Source organism: Sphaerodactylus townsendi, linkage group LG11 (genome assembly GCF_021028975.2).
Source record: "Sphaerodactylus townsendi isolate TG3544 linkage group LG11, MPM_Stown_v2.3, whole genome shotgun sequence".
Taxonomy (NCBI): domain Eukaryota; kingdom Metazoa; phylum Chordata; class Lepidosauria; order Squamata; family Sphaerodactylidae; genus Sphaerodactylus; species Sphaerodactylus townsendi.
In genome coordinates this window covers 20189839-20209611 of record NC_059435.1, presented here as the reverse complement: position 1 = coordinate 20209611, position 19773 = coordinate 20189839, and the positions used below count along the sequence as shown (strand labels likewise).

Below are 19773 nucleotides of genomic sequence, written 5' to 3'. Positions count from 1 at the left end.
TTTGATGTCACAGTGACACAGAAATATGGATATTTAGCCAGCTTTTCCCTACTTAGAAGGGATGAGTACTTGGGGCCTTTCTCCCACAGGAAAGGTTTTAGGTTCTCCAAGCACAAACCCATAACATTTCTGCAGTGTCATGAATAGGGGTGGCTATTTCCAGGGGGGACCAGGAAATATCCTGGAATAACAACTGATCTCCAGACACCCAAGATCAGTTCGCCTGGAAAACACAGCTGCTATAAAGGGTGGAATCTTTGGTTTTATACTATGCAAAGGTCCCTCCCCTCCCCAAGCTCTACCCTCCATAGGCTCTGCCCCTAAATCTCCAGAAATTTCCCATCGAATTGACAATACTACATCAGAATGACACCTCTTTTACAAGGAGCAGCAGTGGTGCAGTGGTTAAGAGCAGGTGCATTCTAATCTGGAGGAACCAGGTTTGATTCCCTGCTTTGCTGCTTGAGCTGTGGAGGCTTATCTAGTGAATTCAGATTAGCCTGTGCACTCCAGCACACGTCAGCTGGGTGACCTTGGGCTAGTCACAGTTCTTCTGAGCTCTCCCAGCCCCACCAACCTCATAGGGTGTTTGTTGTAAGGAGGGAAGGGCAAGGAGATTGTAAGCCCCTTTGAGACTCCTACAGGAGAGAAAGGGGGGAATATATATCCAAACTCCTCCTCCTCCTCCTCCTCCTCCTCCTCCTCCTCCTCCTCTTCTTCTTCTTCTTCTTCTTCTTCTTCTTCTTCTTCTTCTTCTTCTTCTTCTTCTTCTAGCTTGCAGTTGGATTTACAAATGGAACCATAAAATGAACTCCTCTCATATCATATCCTGGACTGTAGAGAGTTGTTCACCTTTCACCCTCACAGTAAAGCCATTTCTCATAACTGTCATAGTTCATGCAATATATTTCTTATCCTTTGCAAGCTGTCCCAGTCATAGCCAGTTCACACAACTTTTTTTGTCTATACAACCCAACTGTTATGGGCAAGCAAAAAAGAGATTGAACCCAATTATTATGGTGATAGTCAGTGGTAGTTCCCATGCAGTTGCAGGTCGATCCCTCAATGCTCACTCTCATGTATAGTCAGACTGGGGAAGAGATTGGGTTTCCTCCCCTCCGTTCTTATCTCACCCCCTCCTTATACAGGAAGTATGTCCTACACCCTATCGGACCACATTCAGAAGTTTTTAGGATATCTGCAATAGCTGATTCACACATTACACAGTGTATACTCTGGGTTTGGATGTGAGTTTGCAAGTTCTCCTCAATGCTCATGTGGTAAACCTAATTTGGATCAGATCGACAGCACACAAAGACAAGGGACTTCATGCTGGCTTTTCCTACTCCATTGCTGTTTTCCCAACCTGAAATGGGGGGGGGGGGGAGTGTGTGTGAGAGATTTGGCTCCTTGGGAAAACCTATGTATTCCCTGGGTCAAATAGTGGTACTCTTACCATTTCAGATTTGAAAAAGGGGATTGGGGCGAGGGGTGCTAAAGGCCTCTTCCCTCATGAGTTATGTTTCTAATCCAAATCATATACCCTGCAAGTGAGAATTAAGGGAAACCTGCAACTCATGTTTGAAAAATAAGACGAGTTTGGATTTATACTGCGCTTTTCTCAACCTTAAGAGTTTGGAGAGAACTAAGAAACTAAGGACCTGTTGGTGATCACAGACAATAACTAGCCAGCAATCAGCACTCTGAAGTGTTGTTCATGGTCATACTTGTGTTCACCCAGCTCCTACATTATATCTGCTTACTTGAGTTCGAATCTGGGGGGAACTAGCAGTGCTCTGGACAAAAATGTATCAAGATAATTGACATTAAAGCAAGTGTTGTTGTTGTTGTTGTTGTTGTTGTTGTTGTTGTTGTTGTTATTATTATTATTATTATTAAGTCACCATTTCATGAGAGGTTCAGATCAAAAAGCATATCTGTCAAAGGCTTTTTAATGATTTTTCTACATTGACCATGTTTAGTTCATTAGCTGTACAGTCAGCTTGCCAGATAATTGATTTCACCTTAATGAACTACTACTATTACTGGTTATGTTGATATCAGCTGTTGGTGATCACAGACAATAACTAGCCAGCAATCAGCACTCTGAAGTGTTGTTCGTGGTCATACTTAGTTTTTGAAGACCGATTGGGTTGCATTTTTGACAAGAAAAATAGTGTTAGACATTTGTGGCAAGCTTAGCTTAGAAGGGCGATGAAACAAACTGCACCCATTAAGAGTCTCTCTCTCTCTCTCTCTCTGTGTGTGTGTGTGTGTGTGTGTGTGTGTGTGTGTGTGTGTTAGAAATGGTAATGCTTGCCATCATAAGTAACAGCAGTTTATGTCAGTTCAGTGGAGCAGCGAATGAACCAAAACACCACAAAACCTTCAAAATGGAAAGCATGCTGCAAGCAAGATTTACATAGTTTGAATATTTTATACAGAGAGAGCTCATCACAGGTTCAGACAGGAAACATTTGTCACTGGAAGGTGTAACGCAGCGCACATGTTAAACTTGAGTTAACTAGAACAGTTTGAAAGCTCCCGGCTCGTTCCTGATTCCCAACGTTGGCAGTTTTCTTTTTCTTTTTTTAAAACAGGTTTCTCATTACAGGTACATACCCATAAGAAACTTAAACAGGGAAAAAATGGAAATCTAAATATATTGTATTGCAAACAGCAGGGAAAAAGACGGAGGAGAGGAAAGGCAGGCACATTTAGACTATGGCAAGCATAAAATTAATCATATCCCTTTACTGGGGAAGTTCAAGATTTTTCTTAAAAAACCACAAAAGCTTAGACTTGTTAGGTTTATTAAATCTTGAGGCTGCAGATTACAGCAAGTGTTTTGTCTTGGAGGGCTCTAGCTGTTTGTCTCACTTTATTTATTCGGGATTGGGTATTTGTCAATGTCATTGGGTATCTGCAGAAAATTCATACCTTTACACAGAAGTATATGTATGTGTGCGAGAGAGTGCTGAAGGTCACATGACGGTTTCATCCTATTTGGTGGAGCAGCTTGAGTTTTTCCCTCTCTCTCTCTCTCTCTCTCTCTCTCTCTCTTTCTCCTTCCTCCCCCTGCTTTTGGTGATGGTTGGGAGTGCAGGAGTTGATTGACAGATGCATGCCAGAAACCCCCATTCTCTTTTTCAAAGGCTACATATGATGGATTGCGATCTTTCAGCTCAGCAGGACACGGGGACCATGCAAGCTGTAATTGGTCAGGTATGGAGTCAGCCATTTCTCAACTCCCCTTTTATTTTTTTCCCCCCACAAGAGTCTCACCATATGATTCACATAATTCATATTTACAGTACCATCTTTCTGTCGGTCGCTTCGGCTACCAGCAAGTGTGGAGCTGAAAGTGTGGGGGGGGGGGCGGCGGGGGGGGGAAGGAAAGGCATCCAAAGGCCGCATTAATCTGTCCAAGGGAATCGCCGCTTAAAGAAATGTCCTTCTATTTATTTTGAAAGCTCAGTCCAGAATGTTAGCCTGAGCTAAATGTTTGTGGTCTGGATGCCTTCCTTGTTGAGCTCAAATACACCGGAGTTGAGCCAGCGAAGTGCGAAAAAGTGTTTGTAACGTGGACCTGGGGAGTTGTGGAGCTGTTTTCTGTATTCTTTGTGGACTGTCTGTATTCGTACAGTGTACAGCGTGTGATTTCTCTCCCCCCCCCCCATCCCTTTTCATTCTTTTTTTCCTTCCTCCTAACCCAGATAATGTGAGATAGAGCTTTGGTACATGGAGGAGCCCCTGCTGCCGCCACAGAGGGGCAGCTTGCAAATTAAACCCACCGCCACAATCAGAAAGGTCCAGGTGGTCTGCTACTGATGCCTCGCACAAACCCGCATCACAGCTCTCCTAAACAGCGCTGTTTAGTTCTCCCTTCACTGTAGCCGGGGAGGTGAAACTGCGCTGGGGCTGCTGTGATGAAATGCCAGAAGGACATCTCTCACCAGAGGCCTCAGGAGCTGCTTTTTAGAGCTTTCCCCCCCTTGCCGCCTTTGTCTTCCAAATGGGTCAGTGTGAGTCCTTCTCTCGATGTTTCCTTGGGTTTTGTGCTTTGCTGAGAAGTCTCTCTGTGCGTCAGTGTTTTCTATCCAGGGTGTTGCGTTTGGTGTCGCCTGGCCAGATGATAAAAAAGAATAATTGTGTGTGTGTGTGTGTGGGTGTTCCCCCACCCTCCCAATTTGGTTCAAAATTATAACCTGAAGTGAAGAGAGGAATCTGCAGCGGGGGGTGGGGGGTGAATTGCAATAGGAGTAGCAAACGGGAGGTGGGGAAGGGGGATTGGTTTTTACATTTGCCAACAAAAATTTAGCTACTTTACATCTTGTCATTAACTACTGACTTGTGCATCAGTGGAGGGAAGAAGGGTTTATGTGTTCTTAAAAGTTTATCTTTCCAGTGTTTCATTGGCACTCGGCTGTATTCTGCTCCAAGTGATGCTGCTGTATTCGTGCTCCTTAAATAGGGGTGTAAAGATGGAAGAAAATACCTGTCTTTGGCTATTTCTGAAAACTTAAGTTACAGTGAAATGCAGAACTCTCTCTGAGCACATGGATTATTAATTTATGCCTTCTCAGTAGTACATCTGAGATGGCGAATGATTACCGCAGCCTTGCGTTGTGGTAAATATTTGTTTTAGACGATAAATGGGTTTTAAAAAATCAAAATCATCCATAATCATTATGATGACCAGTTTGGTTTTAAGTTAGGAGACTTAGTTAATAAGCAGTATATATTTGAAGGGAGTGCAAAAAGTGGAGCTGACTATTTTAAAAGATTTTCTTGTCCTTTTCTGTGGACTTATTTTTTAGTAAAGAGTATTTTGTGGGTATTGAAAACACCTACGTTACTGTTGTTTGCACATACACACATTTTATTGAGGGGAAAGATTTAAGCATGGGTGAGCTTTGTGAGTTCTTTTTTAAGGAGAACTTCATTACTTAACCTATTACAAAGTTTAAAATAGCTGTTTTACCTGTAGTCATTTTGAATAACAGAATCTCTGCTGTGGTACTACCGGCACGAGAGACAGTTTGATGTTGCAACATTTTGTTTTAATAAGTTAACCAGATGGCTCTTGGAAAAAAACAGTTATATTTGTTTATTACAACCAAACAAGCAAACAATATACACTTTGCGGGAAGGGTAAAACACTTTTGAAATGTGAAAATGTGATTCATCTTATCACTTGACATTCAGCTTAAGTGAGATAAACTTGTTTGAGCCATTTTTTTTCATTTATTTGCATACTTGTATGTGAACAAAACAGGTGTGCTGTCCCAAGATATCCAGGAGTAGATTGGTGCAAGAATATCTCTATAGGACTGAATAATTAGGCAGGTAGATCCAGTTAATGACTTCAATCAGATTTCAGCCATTAGATTTTGTTCTCTGATGGGTTTTGGATGAAAAATGCTGCTGGTATTTAAAGTTATAAAAGTCAGGTACTTTGGTGATGGGCGGGTAATGAGTATACACAAACAAACAAACAAACAAACAAACAAACAAACAAACAAATAAATGCTACCCAGTTTTAGTCAAACTGATGAAAATAATCGTGTTAATTTCCCTGGGAATTACAATTCAGGAGTGAATCAATGTTAAACAGCATTGTCCATGTTCCCTGAGGTGTGCCTCCAAATTATATAGGCACCTGTTTATTTGCTGGAAATAACTAAAAAGTTTAGCATATTTTGTGGCCATCTGTTTCTCCCCCAAAATGACTCTCAAACATCTCTGTGGCAGGAACTAAGTTCACTATAAAGATTTGCTCTTCTAGCTGAGGCTGCTACAACTATGAAACCTTTAAAAAGTCTGTGTTTCCTTTATAACTGTATATCCCTGATCAGTAGTTTGGAGCATACAAAATAAAAATCAGGTTGCTGCTACTTGAAAAGAGCTATTTGAATACCTGTCCCGTTACAAGGTGACAACAGGCACCCAGAAGGTTGCCAAAATGAAGTATGATACAGAATGAAGTTCATACAGAGATCAGAAATGCTAAATGCTTGTTTGCAGCTCCCATACAAACCTGAGCACAATAAAAACAAATGTTACAAGTGGCAGGGCTATTCTGAAAGGACCATCTCAGAAGGTTAACCTTCAGTCAAAGCCCTTCCCAATCTTTCCATCTTTAGGTGTATTTTAGCTGTCCCCAGATGCCATTCTCCAAAATGGGTTTGACTGGCAAGTGGCACTGGTTTGCAGAGACAGTGGCAAGTCAAAATGAACCCCTTTCGGCCTAACAGCAGAACAAACTGGTGGTGTTAACTTCCCTCCAGATTTCTCCTCCCCTCTCTACCCCAAACAAGCAACTAATTTATCAGGACCGCCTCCCCAGCTGGCCCACCAAGATTTAGCATCTCCTGTTGATGGAAGTTCAGGACCAGAATGTTTGGAATCAAACTCTGCTCCATGACAGAAGCGCCAACCTCGCTCACATAACCTTTGCTGCAATACCTGCTTATCTCTTTATCGTTTCTTCATCTTTCCGTCCTTTTACGCAGGTTAAACAGATTTCCTCCCCGGCGCTTCCTCTGTCTTTCTCTCGCTCACGATGTCACCTAATTATTTTAATCACCACGTTATCGTTTGACTTTTTGTTCTGTGCTTTAACTTCTTCTCCTCCTCCCCCCTCATCTTTCCCCCCAAGACCTGAGTTTGTGAGTGACAGGTTAGTTCATCAGTATTACAGCCCTCCTGTTTTTGTCTCATCTCATGCAGACAGGTCACTGTGTCCAATCACCCTTCTGGCTCTGTTGTCCCCAGGGAAACCAAAGCCAGCCTGCCATCTTGAGCCACAGGCCTGAGGGCCCAAGTCTAGCTGTACATTTGTACGTTTGCTGGGTTTCACAAGCACAATGGAAGAGATTAAAGCAGCCGATAAAAGTAAAGGATGGCATGAATTAGGGGGGAAAAGATCCCCCTTTTAAATAAGCCACAACTTGTAAATACTGTCTTGGAGGAGTTATTTACATGCCATCTGTCAAAAGGGGATTTATATCTGTTCCTTATTTTAATCTCTGCAGTGCATTTTTTTTAAAAAAACACACAGAGTTCTGAGTTTTACCTGGAAGATTCACACATACAATTGATAAATTGACTAGGTGGGTGTTCTGTCCTCTTTCAGTTTCTAATTAAACTTGTAGCTGTGTTGCTCTATTTTATGGTTGATATTACCTGAATAGTGTTCTATATTGCTGTACAACAGATGGCTGGTGAAATAGGTATTACTTTCTGTTGCTTAATGGTAACTTTAAACAAAGGTTCCACGTTAAGTTTTTTAAAAAATTCATAACTTGGCGCATTTCCTGCGCATGCATGTTTATCTAAGCTGTTCATAAAAGTATCATAGGCTCTGATATAGAAAAGCCTTTTAGCATTGTAGCACTACAGCGACCGAAGCAGCAGCAGCTTGCTGAACTAAAGGTACAGATGTCTCTTTAACACTGGAGCTCAGCAACTCTAATGCAATAAAATCTTTTACTCATAAATGTGCATCTTTATTTGGACTGGATTTAATACTGTGGTGGAAAATACTTTAAATCCTCTTTCAGTGATCTTCATAATATGGCTGTGAGGTAAGTTGCTATTATGATCTGTTTTGCAAATGGAGAAGATACTCTGTGAAGTGATGACTGAGCAGGAAGAGCTAGATCTTAAACTTAGGCCCCTTCTGCACACGCAAAATAATGCATTTTCAAACCACTTTCACAACTGTTTGCTATTCCGCACAGCTTCAAAGAGCATTGAAAGCAGTTTGAAAATGCATTATTCTGCATGTGCGGAATGAGCCGTAGACTCTGCACTCAGATTCCAGACCCACAGCCTATCCATTTGAGGGCATAAAATCCTACACTCTTGCTTGATAAAATTTGTCTCATGTGAACTGAAAGGTGTGGCAAAGAGCTGGTTCTTCTATTTGGTCAAGCAGATGCTGCCCTAAGTTTGCAGTCTCCACTTTAGTTGGGGGAAATAGATGGAGACAGAAAGCAAGGTGGGGTAACTGGGATTAATACCAGGATAGTCCTGGGAGAAAACTCTCAAACAAGCAGGCAGATGTATAATTAAAACATTATTATTATTATTATTATTATTATTATTATTATTATTATTATTATTATTATTATTATTATTATTATTATTATAGACTTAATAGACCGCCCAACCCCCGAAGGGCTCTGGGCGGTGTACAATGGGACATAAAACAAATACAATATAAGGTCTCATAAATACAATATAACGATAAAACATAGTTTTATTAAGAATAAAAATAGTATAACAAGAAATATATTTGAAGCAATGAGCATATGGCCACAAAGAATAGAGGAGCTAATAGAAAATGAAGGAAGTTGGACAGGCTTTCAGGGATGGGTGATAATTTCCAGTCTTGAAGGGATGTCCAGGGAAAGCTACGCTGAAGAGGAAAATGACCAATGTTTCCAGAAGCAAAGGAAAGAGCCAAGAGAATGAACACACACACACCAGAGGCGGAGCTGCAATAGGGACATCTGGGGCGGCTCGCCTTGGGCGCCACCATTGCAGTCACATGTTGGGGGGGCAGGGGCAGAGGGGCATGTCGAGGGCAGGGTGGGGCATGTTGGGGGTGTTTCGGGGGCAAGGCATTTCGGGGGGGGGCACGCGTTCAGTTCATGTCCCGGGTGCAATTTTCCCTCCTGTCGTTACTCACACACACACAAGCACACAATGAATGTCCAAAGAACCAATATTTACTCCCCAAAATGGGTCTTGAGGAAGTATAAGGTAAGCTGACAGGAAAGCCAGAGACAAAGAATTTTTATTTTTCTGGGGTTCCAATTAACAAGATAAAAGAGGCTTGATGAGTTGTCAGGACCCAAGTGAATTGCTGGGCTATTCTCCTGTATCCTGATTGATTGCTGGGGTGGGTGTGTGACCTCTATCTGTGGGTTCTGTGGGGCAGAACTTGGAATGAGTTTGCAACAATAATTTTTAAAAACAAAATGGTTTATTTTCTTAACATATAACATCAACATATAACATCACATATCAAGGTCCTGTTCAGGTTTGCATTTTCAAGTCCTTATATTTACAGTCTACTGATATTGCCAAGTCCAATTCTTCTTTGCAAGAGGGTTGGCTGCTGGAGACTCCAAGGGCTTGATGAACAGGATTCAATATGATGAAGGTTTCCAGGAGAACTCTCACCCATTACAACCACAAAGTCCGAGTCTGGTAGCCTTGCCTCCTCCAAACTAGCTCTGCAGCCTTCTGCTGCTTTGAGTCTCCACCCCTTTCTGGGTCAACCCATTCTGAGCATGGGGGTTACAGGTGCAGATAGGATAAATAAGCTCAGAGCGCTGATTGAATTACCTTAGAGCAGGTGTCTGCAACCTGTAGCTCTCCAGATGTTCATGAACTACAAATCTCATCAGCCCCTGCCAGCATGCCCAATTGGCCATGCTGGCAGGGGCTGATGGGAATTGTAGTCCATGAACATCTGGAGAGCCGCAGGTTGCAGACCCCGGCCTTAGAGTGACACCAGCCAAGCACATCTTAGGTCCAAGGACCAGAGGACAAGTTCAGCAGCCAAATGCCTTCCTGTCCAGGCTTGACACACAAGATGCCCCCCCCAACTCTCTGAGAGGCATCCATTTTGTGTCTTGCTCTTTTGCCAGTCTGTGGTCCCCATGCCATCATGGCATCCTTTAGCACAGGGGTAGGGAACCTGCGGCTCTCCAGATGTTCAGGAACTACAATTCCCATCAACCCCTACCAGCATGGCCAATTGGCCATGCTGACAGAGGCTGATGGGAATTGTAGTTCCTGAACATCTGGAGAGCCGCAGGTTCCCTACCCCTGCTTTAGCAGGAGGAGGGGTCCAAGAGAATTCACAGAAATCTTATATGTGTGATGACGTGTATATCTGTGATCCTATGTATAAAGTATAATAAATACCTTGCCAATACATGAATGTGTATGGTATGAACAATGCATGTCTCCTCCTATCTTTGTACCTCCAAACTTTCTAGGAATAAACCATAATTGTGTCAGGATTTACCAGAACACAACCATTGTCATATTGTACACAAATGCAGACACTTAGGTAGGTAGGTATGTGCCATGAAATCCCAGCTGGCTAATGGAGACCCCCAGGAAGAGGTTTTCCAGGCAGGTGAGAAGCGGAGGTGGTGTGTCGTTGAAGAAGAAGAGTTGGTTTTTATACCCCACTTTTCTCAACCTTAAGAGTCTCAAAGTAGCTTTTAATTGCCTTCCCTTCCTCTCCCCTCAACTTGACACCTTGTGAGGTAGGTGGGGCTGAAAGAACTGTGACTGGCCCAAGGTCACCCAGCGACTTCATGTGTGGATGAGTGGGGAATCAAATGTAGTTCACCAGATTAGAGTCTGCTCTTAACTACTACACCACATTGGCTCTCTGCTGCAGAGTTATGCTGGGCTCCTTTCCCTCCAATGCACATATTTGCACATGCCATAATATGCATATGTGGTTTCTGCTTGACTAACTACGTGAACTGTTCTTAGGTTTACAAACATCTGCCCTCTGTTTGTCTACTAACTGGCCTACATCCAATGTTTTCAATGTGTGAGGTGGAGGCTCAAGTGCTTGTTGCCAGATATATGAGTTTCTCCATGATCATTCCAGAGACGTAGATGTGTTTGTCTGCTCTAGCAAAATAAATTCAATGGCACCTTAAAGATCTCCAACATTTATTCCTGCATGTGTTTTTGTGAGTCAGAGCTCAGTAAATGTTGTTAGTCTTTAAGGTGCCTTTGGACTTTTCCATAATAACCCATTCTCAGTCTATTTTTTTAATTGGCCAGGAGGTCAAACATGCAACTTTCTTATCCATGGGCAAGGTTGTAAAACACCTGTGAGAACAGATGTTGTTGATGGTCAATGAACAAACTTCCTTTTTTAGAGAGGCTTTAAAAGTCTCCTGCATTTAAAGATCCACTTGGAGAACTTGAAGCTTACCAAGAGACCTTCTTCATCATTTGCTTTGCAAATCCCATGTATGAGAAATTAGTGACTTGGTTTCAGTTGAAAAGTCTTAATTCTTGATTTATTCAAGGTTGCTGGGGCTGGCTCAGCTCAAGATACGTAGGGTTGAATATCAGCATGGTACTTAATAAGTAGATAATAATTAATTAAATGTCAATTCAATGTCCAGTTTGAAACCTGAGACAGCCTTCTCAGTCTGTCTAATGGTAAAGACTCACTTGGATACATTTGGAAAATCTTAGCTTATCTATAATTAATTATGCACCATTAATACTCAGGAATGACATATGTGAATGAAGTTTTGAGCACAAGTAAAACCAGAGTAAGCATTATCATGTCTAAAGGTTACCTTTTAATATTTAGGAAAACTTGGTACCATAAAAAGGAAACATTTCTGGAGAAACTATTTTTTTATCCCGAAGCATACATTCTCTTCCAAATTATTACTGTAAGGAGATGCAAGAATGTTGCAGGAATATTTGGCAATATAAACATTTGCTTTAGAAGAGTTCTTTATGCAGTTAATTTATTCTATGTAATTCTTTGGTCCTTGTCCTAGATTCCAGCTAAAGAATGTATTTCACTCTGGGCCTTTTTCTTCTGCAGGAAGAAGATTTCTAAAAAAAACATCTAATTTGCTTTCTTATGTAAAGTTTTCTTCTCATAGCACTAACTAACAGTAATCCTTGCCAACTCTTTTCTAAGTAATTGATCTTAGGAACAATTGTTTGGTTATTGTATCTGGGTTTTAATTTTGTGTTCAATAAAACGGGCTGATATAGAAGCCAATTAAGAAGTCAAACTGTATTTTTTTTTAAAAAAAGAAGTAGTTATTTTAACTCTTAAAGAAAAAAAAATACAATGCTTGCTATATGACCTTTAAATTGCTGGCCATGTTGCAGTTTTTCAGCGGTGCAGATGTTTATCTTCAGGCAACACATTTACATTCAAGTGCCTTTGCTGCGGTTCCTAGATTCTCTCCTGATAAGCTAAAATACCAGCCTGGGTTACTTTTTCTATGTTCTCGACATGGAAGAGACATTGTTGAGTCTCTTATCTAATAGTGACCTGTAGCTGTAGCAAGACTTTTTTTTTTTAAAAAAAAAGAGTTCTTGATCTGAGTTGAACATCAGACTGATGGAAATAAAAGAAAAAAGAGAAAGCTGACTAAAGAAGACAGCATTTCCTGACACAAAATAGGGATGGGGTAAAATGTGTTTGTGTTAATATTTTAGACGCTGTTTTTGGAAGTCTCCCTAGTTTATCACAGTACAGCAGATTGGAAGAAAAACACAAGAACATAAGAACTGGCCTGCTGGATCAGACCGGAGTCCATCTAGTCCAGCACTCTGCTATTCGCAGTGGCCCACCAGGTGCCTTTGGGAGCTCACGTGCAGGATGTGAAAGCAATGGCCTTCTGCTGCTGCTGCTCCTGAGCACCTGGTCTGCTAAGGCATTTGCAATCTGAGATCAAGGCAGATCAAGACTGGTAGCCATAGATCGACTTCTCCTCCATAAATATCTATCAGAGCCCTTTTTACAAGAAGCTATCCAGGTGAGTGGCCCATCATGCACCTCCTGTGGCAGCATATTCCAAACACCAATCACATGTTGTGTGAAGAAGTGTTTCCTTTTATTAGTCCTAATTCTTCCCCCCAGCATTTTCAATGGATGCCCCCTGGTTCTAGTATTGTGAGAAAGAGAGAAAAATTTCTCTCTGTCAACATTTTCTACCCCATGCATAATTTTGTAGACTTCAATCATATCCCCCCTCAGACGTCTCCTCTCCAAACTAAAGAGTCCCAAACGCTGCAGCCTCTCCTCATAAGGAAGGTCCTCCAGTCCCTCAATCATCCACAAGGATTTGGAGGCCTGGTGTTCGTGTGTAGCAAAATGAAATGGGCATACAGTGATGGTCCTGAAGTGCTGTGGCAGCTGTCAAGATGGTTACAGCTGTAGCAATAACAAGAAATCAGGTTTCCCCACCAAAAATAGTTTCAGTTTCCTTCTGGAAGAAACTTGGGAGACCTTGTAAGGGAGTTCATCATGAAGCTCTGGGGAAGTAAAGGAGTAGGATGTGCTTCAAGTGAGGATCAATCTGGCCTCCATATATGAAGGGATGGACACAGAGGTGGGATCCAACCGGTTCTCACCACTTCTCTAGAAGCGGTTACTAATTTTTTCTGAGTGCCGAGAAGGGGTTACTAAAGCAACCTCCCCGCCCAATAGGGACTGGAGGTGCGTGTGTGCGGCGGCGCCACTGTTTGAATCCCACCACCATCGGAACCTGTTATTAAAAATTTTGGATCCCACCACTGGATGGACAGCAAAGCCTCCCTAATTGGCCTTTGTGAGCACCGCCTGTCTCTGCCATTCACACAGGTTAGGCGCAGACCCTCGTGACTGGTTAGCACAACAACAGAAGGTGAAGACCACAGGGTACTTGGGTTAAAAGGCCTTTATTTCCATTTCAAATGGTTACAGTTCTCTCCCCATCTCTCCTACCAACCACCTTGTGCATTTCTCTCTGTCCTCCTTTTATCCCTCTCAAAAGGTTCCTCCCCCACCTCCCGGATCTCCCTACTTCAGGCTATGAATGTGTAACAAGCCTTGCCAGCTTGTGATTGGCCCTCCTGCCCCCTCAATTGCAGCCTGGTCAGGGCTGGGCAGCCCCATCCTACTCTGAGGAAAGATTGTTTGCAGCTTGGTCTCAGCTGCTATTTGCAGCTTGGTCTCAGCTGTGTCAGCCCTGCTCTGCTCTTGGGAACTGCTGAGAACTCCTGCTCTTGGGAACTCCTGCTGCCTAGACCTTCCTGCCAGCTCCCTGTAGCTTCTCCTTGCTTCTGGCTTCCTGGGGTGCCTTTCTTCGCTGGTAAGTCCAGGGGTTGGGTTACCAGTTGCAGGGTGTCCTGATGTTTGCGGTGGACATCCCAGAAAAGGAGGGGTGTGACGGCTACTGTGTGTTGGAACAATCTTAAATCTCAAAAGTAGGCTTGTCAGTTCCAGGTTGGAAAACGTTTGATGTTTTGGGGTGGAGCCTAGGGAGACCAGGTTTTAGGAGGAGGAGGCTTCAGTAGGGTATGATGCCAGAGAGTTGTCCAAGCTCCAAAGTAGTCATTTTCTCTGGGGGAACTGATCTCTTTTATCTTCCAGATCTCCAAAGCCTACCTGGTGTTTGGCAACCCTAATCAGGTGGAGGATTATATAGGAACAATTGTTCATTTCGATGCTGGGTAAAACCGAGCACTTTGAATTTTGACTGGAAAAAGCTAGCAGCCAGTGTCATTGTTTCATAATTTATTTCATATATTCTTGGCATTCCATAACCACAAAAAAGGCCGGGCCACAGCATTTCCCACTTGCTGCAATTTCCAAACTCAGTTCAAGGAAAGTCCGATGTAACATCTAAGTCTCTAAGTCACTAGGGAATGGATGCCAGTATTTAGTTTTCCAGCATAACCAACATAGCCAAAGTTGACAAAAAGTTGACCCACGATGACAAAAAGTTGACCCAAAGTTGACCCAAGATGTTAGCATCTCAGGTTCAGGAGCAAGGCAAAGTCGAGAGGGCCTCCAGTATGCAAACCTGATCCTTCAAAAAAAGTGTCAAGCTGATCAAGACAGTCAGTTCCCTATCTAGTTGGTCCACTGACTACCCACTACATTTTTTCCTAGCGATCCCACACATGTGTTGCTTTCTTTTTTTTTTGTTTTGAAGGGGATGTCAGCAGAGCTACAGCGACACAAGCATGCGCGTATTGCAACTTCTGTAGTCATGTAACTGTAGCTTTGCAGACATCCCCACCAAACCAAAGAAAAACAAAAGAAAAACAACACGTGTGCGGTATCACCAGGCAAAACAAACTTTGTTCATCTACTTTTTATAGCAAAATCACATGCAGATCAGCTGCAAGTAGAGGAAACCTCCATGGGGAATAGTCACGGGGAATCTGCTGCAGGCAGCACACAAAATGGTGGGCACAGCTGTAAAACTGGCAAGAGCTCCGTGCAGCAAGTGGGGAAAAAGATCCACTTTGGCTAGAAACATTTGTGTACTCTCACACTGTGAGAACACAAAATGCCAAAATGGATCTTTTTAGAACATCCTAAAGGTGTTCTATTTATGGTGTGCAGAATCCACCCATGTGTAAACAGTTGTCAAGTCATAGCTGAGTTATGGTGATCCCATAGGGCAGAGGTGGCCAACCTATGGCACTCCAGATGTTCATGGACTACAATTCCCATCAGCCCCTGCCAGCATTACCAATTGGCCATACTGGCAGGGGCTGATGGGAATTGTAGTCCATGAACATCTGGAGTGCCATTGGTTCGCCACCACGGCCATAGGGTTTTCAAGGCAGAAGATAAACAGCAGTTTTCAAGGCAGGAACTGAACAGAGCTGGATGAACAGAGCTGTTACACAGTGTGTAACAGACTTCCCTCTGTGATACACCTCTGAAGATGCCAGCCACAGATGCAGGCGAAACGTTAGGAACAAGATCCACCAGACCACGGCCACACAGCCTGGAAAACCCACCAGAACCAGAGCTGGCTTGTTATTATCTGCCTCTGCATAGCAACCTTGGACTTCCGCAGTGGTGTCCTCCCATTCAAGTATTAACCAGGGCTGGCTCAGCTTAGCTTCTGAGATCTGATGAGATCAGGCTAGCATGGACTATTGAGACAAGAGCTACATTTTCTACAAATGTACAATCCATTTTGTGTGCACAAGGCCATGCCAGCAGGAGTGCTTATAAAATACAATGCTTTCTTCAACAGAAGTAAAGATTGTGTAAACATTTATATATTTGATAAAATTTCTATACTGCCCCTCCCCTTTTGGTCTTGGGACAGTTCAGAACTATCCATAAAAACAACATGTAAACACAATAAACTATAAAACTGTGAAACAATTTAATGGGATAATTATAGGAAACGTCTGAATTAGTGAATGCAGATTTACTTCTGAATCTGAAATGAGTCAGACCTTGTTCCAAACTCAATAGATGCTTTTGGGTCGCTTCTGCACAGTCCCAATATCCCAGGTTGGCCAAAAAGTTTGCACGGTTCCTGGTCCTAAAGCCGGTTTGTCCCGTGATATTTCCCTCATCCCTTGTTTTTCAAAAAACGCTAAAATTGTGATCTTTTTCCAAAATCCCACATTGAACCTGCTTCCGTGGGAACACCATGAGAGCAAAACCCACTTATTTTCCCCCTCACTCCGCCTGATTCCCCCCCCCCCACCTTACATCATGTCAATTTCCTTTCTGCTGAGCTGCCGACCGGAGAGGCAAATTCAAGCATTTTTTCTCCCCTTTGACAGCTTCCGGGAGCCAGGCAAGCAAGCCCATGGGGAAAAGCATGAGTGCTTACCCTGTTCCCACTCGCTCTTGCCAAGCACTGCTCGCTAGCCAAGCCGCAGTCCGGAGAGCCAGACTGTAGCTCCAGGCTCATGTTCCCAATGGGGTCCTGGGGGGAGGGGCAGGGAAGCACCTGTCTGGCAGGATGCTCTCAAGCACTCCATAACAGCCCCAAGGATCAGTCAAATATTATTTGGTATATCATGGGGGGGCGGATGAGTTTCTCATGCTGTGGTTTCTTGCACACCTTTAAATGTGGCAGGGACATAGTGCTCTGCCCACTACTGGGCAAAAGTTTTCACTTTGTGTAGCACAGTGTGCTTGCTGTGTTGCTCACTGCGCCAGCTGCTTTCTGAAGCTAGAGGAAAAAAAGGGGGGGGTGTCCTCAGAGGTGGGATCCAACCAGTTCTCACCACTTCTCTAGAAGTGGTTACTAATTTTTTCTGAGCGCTGAGAAGGGGTTACTAAAGCAACCTCCCTGCCCAATAGGGACTGGAGGTGCGTGTGTGCGGCGGCGCCACTGTTTGAATCCCACCACCATCGGAACCTGTTATTAAAATTTTTGGATCCCACCACTGGGTGTCCTGCTTCGTAGTGGCGTAGTGGCTAAGAGCAGTGGCTAAGAGCAGGTGCATTCTGATCTGGAGGAACCGTGTTTGATTCCCAGCTCTGCCGCCTGAGTTGTGGAGGCTTATCTGGGGAATTCAGATTAGCCTGTGCACTCCCACACATGCCAGCTGGGTGACCTTGGGCTAGTCACAGCTTCTCGGAGGTCTCTCATCCCCACCTACTTCACAGGGTGTTTGTTGTGAGGGGGGAAGGGCAAGGAGATTGTAAGCCCCTTTGAGTCTCCTACAGGAGAGAAAAGGGGGATATAAATCCAAACTCTTCTTCTTCTTCGTTTTCCTGCAGTTGCTGTGGATCCACCAATCAGAAGCATTGCCTTGGGGGGGAGGGGAAGAGCCAATCAGTACGCAGCATTGCTGTGTTGCATTGTAAAAAAAAAAAAACAGGCTCGTGCGAAAGAAATCAGAATATTTCCTCTCGGACTTAACTCGATTCTTTCACAGAAATCGGCACCCATGCGAAGGGAGAAACCAGGATAAAATAGACCTGGATTTTAAAATACCGAACGTAATCCAGCGTTATTATGCTGTGCAGAATTGGCCCTTGGTGTACATGTTAGTATAAAATGTTCTTTCCTGTAGAGAAAAGGCCTGACTCTCATTAGTTAGATTGTACACAGTAAGAACACAACTCGCCTTTTGGGGAAGAGGTTGAACAGTGCCGCAAATGTAAGAATAGTTTCTAATGGGGATAAATAAAGCACCTCAAATTCATTTCACTTACTGTCAATTGTGGTCTCAGAGCTGAAACAAAAAAAAGCACCAGATTGGTACTTTATATCCTTAGGGTTGTAATATTGAATTCAGAATCAGAAAACTTAATCTTGCAGCCAGGTCTGACATGTTGCTGGCAGGGCAGCAAGCGGAAGATAGTATGTAATGTCCCAAATCTGTTGTGAATAAAGTTAAGAGGTTTGGATGTAATTTTTTATTTGCCTGATACAGGATGGGCAATTTCACTCATGGCCCTTAACAATCTAGGGACGCCGTGGTTGGTTATGAAAGCTTCAACTGCTCCTCTGCTGGAATATAAGAATGGATGAAAAGAAGACCTAAAAATATTTGCCACCATAAATAAAAGCGCGCAAAATTCCGTATTTTACTTAGCTTGTTAGTTCGTTTTCTGTGAAACAGAAAAAGAGGTCTATGTAACCTAAGCGCAGTGCCATAGCTAAATTGGATGAGAAACCTTTTAAAAGCTCAGACAGCAAGGAAATGAAAAAACCTTTGTGTCCCTCTGATGTTTCTTTAGCTTCTGAGACTGTCCTCTTTGACACTGCGCGAATCTGACTACTTAACCTTTTTTCCCCTCCCTCAAGAGCCGATGCATCATCATAACCTGTTTTCTAACAGACACGAATCCCTCTGGAGCCTCTGATGCTCCAAGATCTGGGGAGGGAGGGCTCTGCTGCAGTTTTTTAGACCTCCAAAGTTGCTTCCCTATCCCTCAATAATCTGAGAGAATAGGTATACTTATATAATACTTCACATTGAAACTGCTGTTCTGAAATCATTTCCAAATGAAGTGGGGTTTTTTTCCTGGAAGGGTAAGTCTTCCAACATGCAACTTGGACACCTGACAAACATAGACGTTTCCCTTTTGCGTTCTCCATGCACATTCTTCAGTCTTGCTGCATTCTCTGGCAAAAAATAGTTTGATCACGTACTGTTTTAGATATCGTAGCATCATGTTTTAGGCGTTGTAGCAGGTTTCACTTGAACGTGTAAAGGTGTGGAGCCAAACTACATGCAACTGCGGCAGTCCTGGGTCTTTAAACATGGAAATACCCCAGAGCTTGTAGAAAGAAGATTCATTTTGTAAAGAGCAAAAGGGGCAGGCAAATGAGGGGAGCGAAACCAGTGGTGGGATTTAGCCTATTCGCACCAGTTCGGTAGAACCGGTATCTAATTTTTTTTGGTCTAGTTCAGAGAAGTGGTTGTAATCCCACCAATGAGTCCTTTCAGAACTGGTTGTTAAGTTATTTGAATCCCACCATTGAGCAAAAACCTCTTTTTTGCTGTTTCCCAACATGCATGTCTCATAGCAGCTGCATGGTCAGTTTCCCTATCAGCCACGTTGGGTAGAAAAGTTTTTGGTTAGAGGCAGAGGTGGGATCCAGCAGGTTCTCACAGGTTCCCGAGAGTAGGTTACTAATTATTTGTGTGTGCCGAGAGGGGGTTACTAATTGGTGATTTTGCCACGTGATATTTGCCTTAGTTATGCCCCTCCTCTCAGCAGTAGCATGCAGAACTTGAAGCAGTCTAGCAGGAGGTGCACCGGCGTGCGTGGCAGCCTGCACCTGCGTGCATTCGTTTCCCACCCAAGGACCGGCGCAGCGGCTGCGTCCTTGCCACAGCCCCGCCCCCAGAATGCCCCTCCCCCCAGAATGCCCGGGCATGCCCCCGTCGTGCTCCGCCCAGCCCCATTGGCGCTACGCCACAGTTTGAATCCCACCACCATGGGAACCTGTTACTAAAATTTTTGGATCCCACCACTGGTTAGAGGGATTATAGAAGAAGGGTAAGCAAGAGACAGGAACAAGTTTGTGTGTTCCTCCCTCATAGACTTCTTTTACTTTTCAAGCAGAAATTCCTCCTTCATCATGATTGGGGCTGTTCTGAGTTTAAGCACACAGAACCACTGATGGCACGTGTGCTTTGGTTATAGGAAGAGTGACAAAATCAGAGATGAAACTCCACGAGAGCTAAATGTAATTCTAAAACAGGGGTCTGCAGCCTGTGCGGTGGGGAAGAGGGAGCAAAATCAGGGTGTGC

General features: G+C 43.4%; 1 protein-coding gene across 1 annotated transcript in view; it reads left to right on the top strand.

The window, feature by feature from the left end:
• Positions 1-3120: 3120 nt before the first annotated feature.
• POU6F2 (POU class 6 homeobox 2) overlaps positions 3121-19773 on the top strand; it is a 491334-nt gene continuing 474681 nt past the window's right edge. The window contains exon 1 of the mRNA XM_048511591.1: positions 3121-3225. Coding sequence (XP_048367548.1) covers positions 3121-3225 — 105 coding nt within the window. The remainder of the gene's footprint in view (positions 3226-19773) is intronic.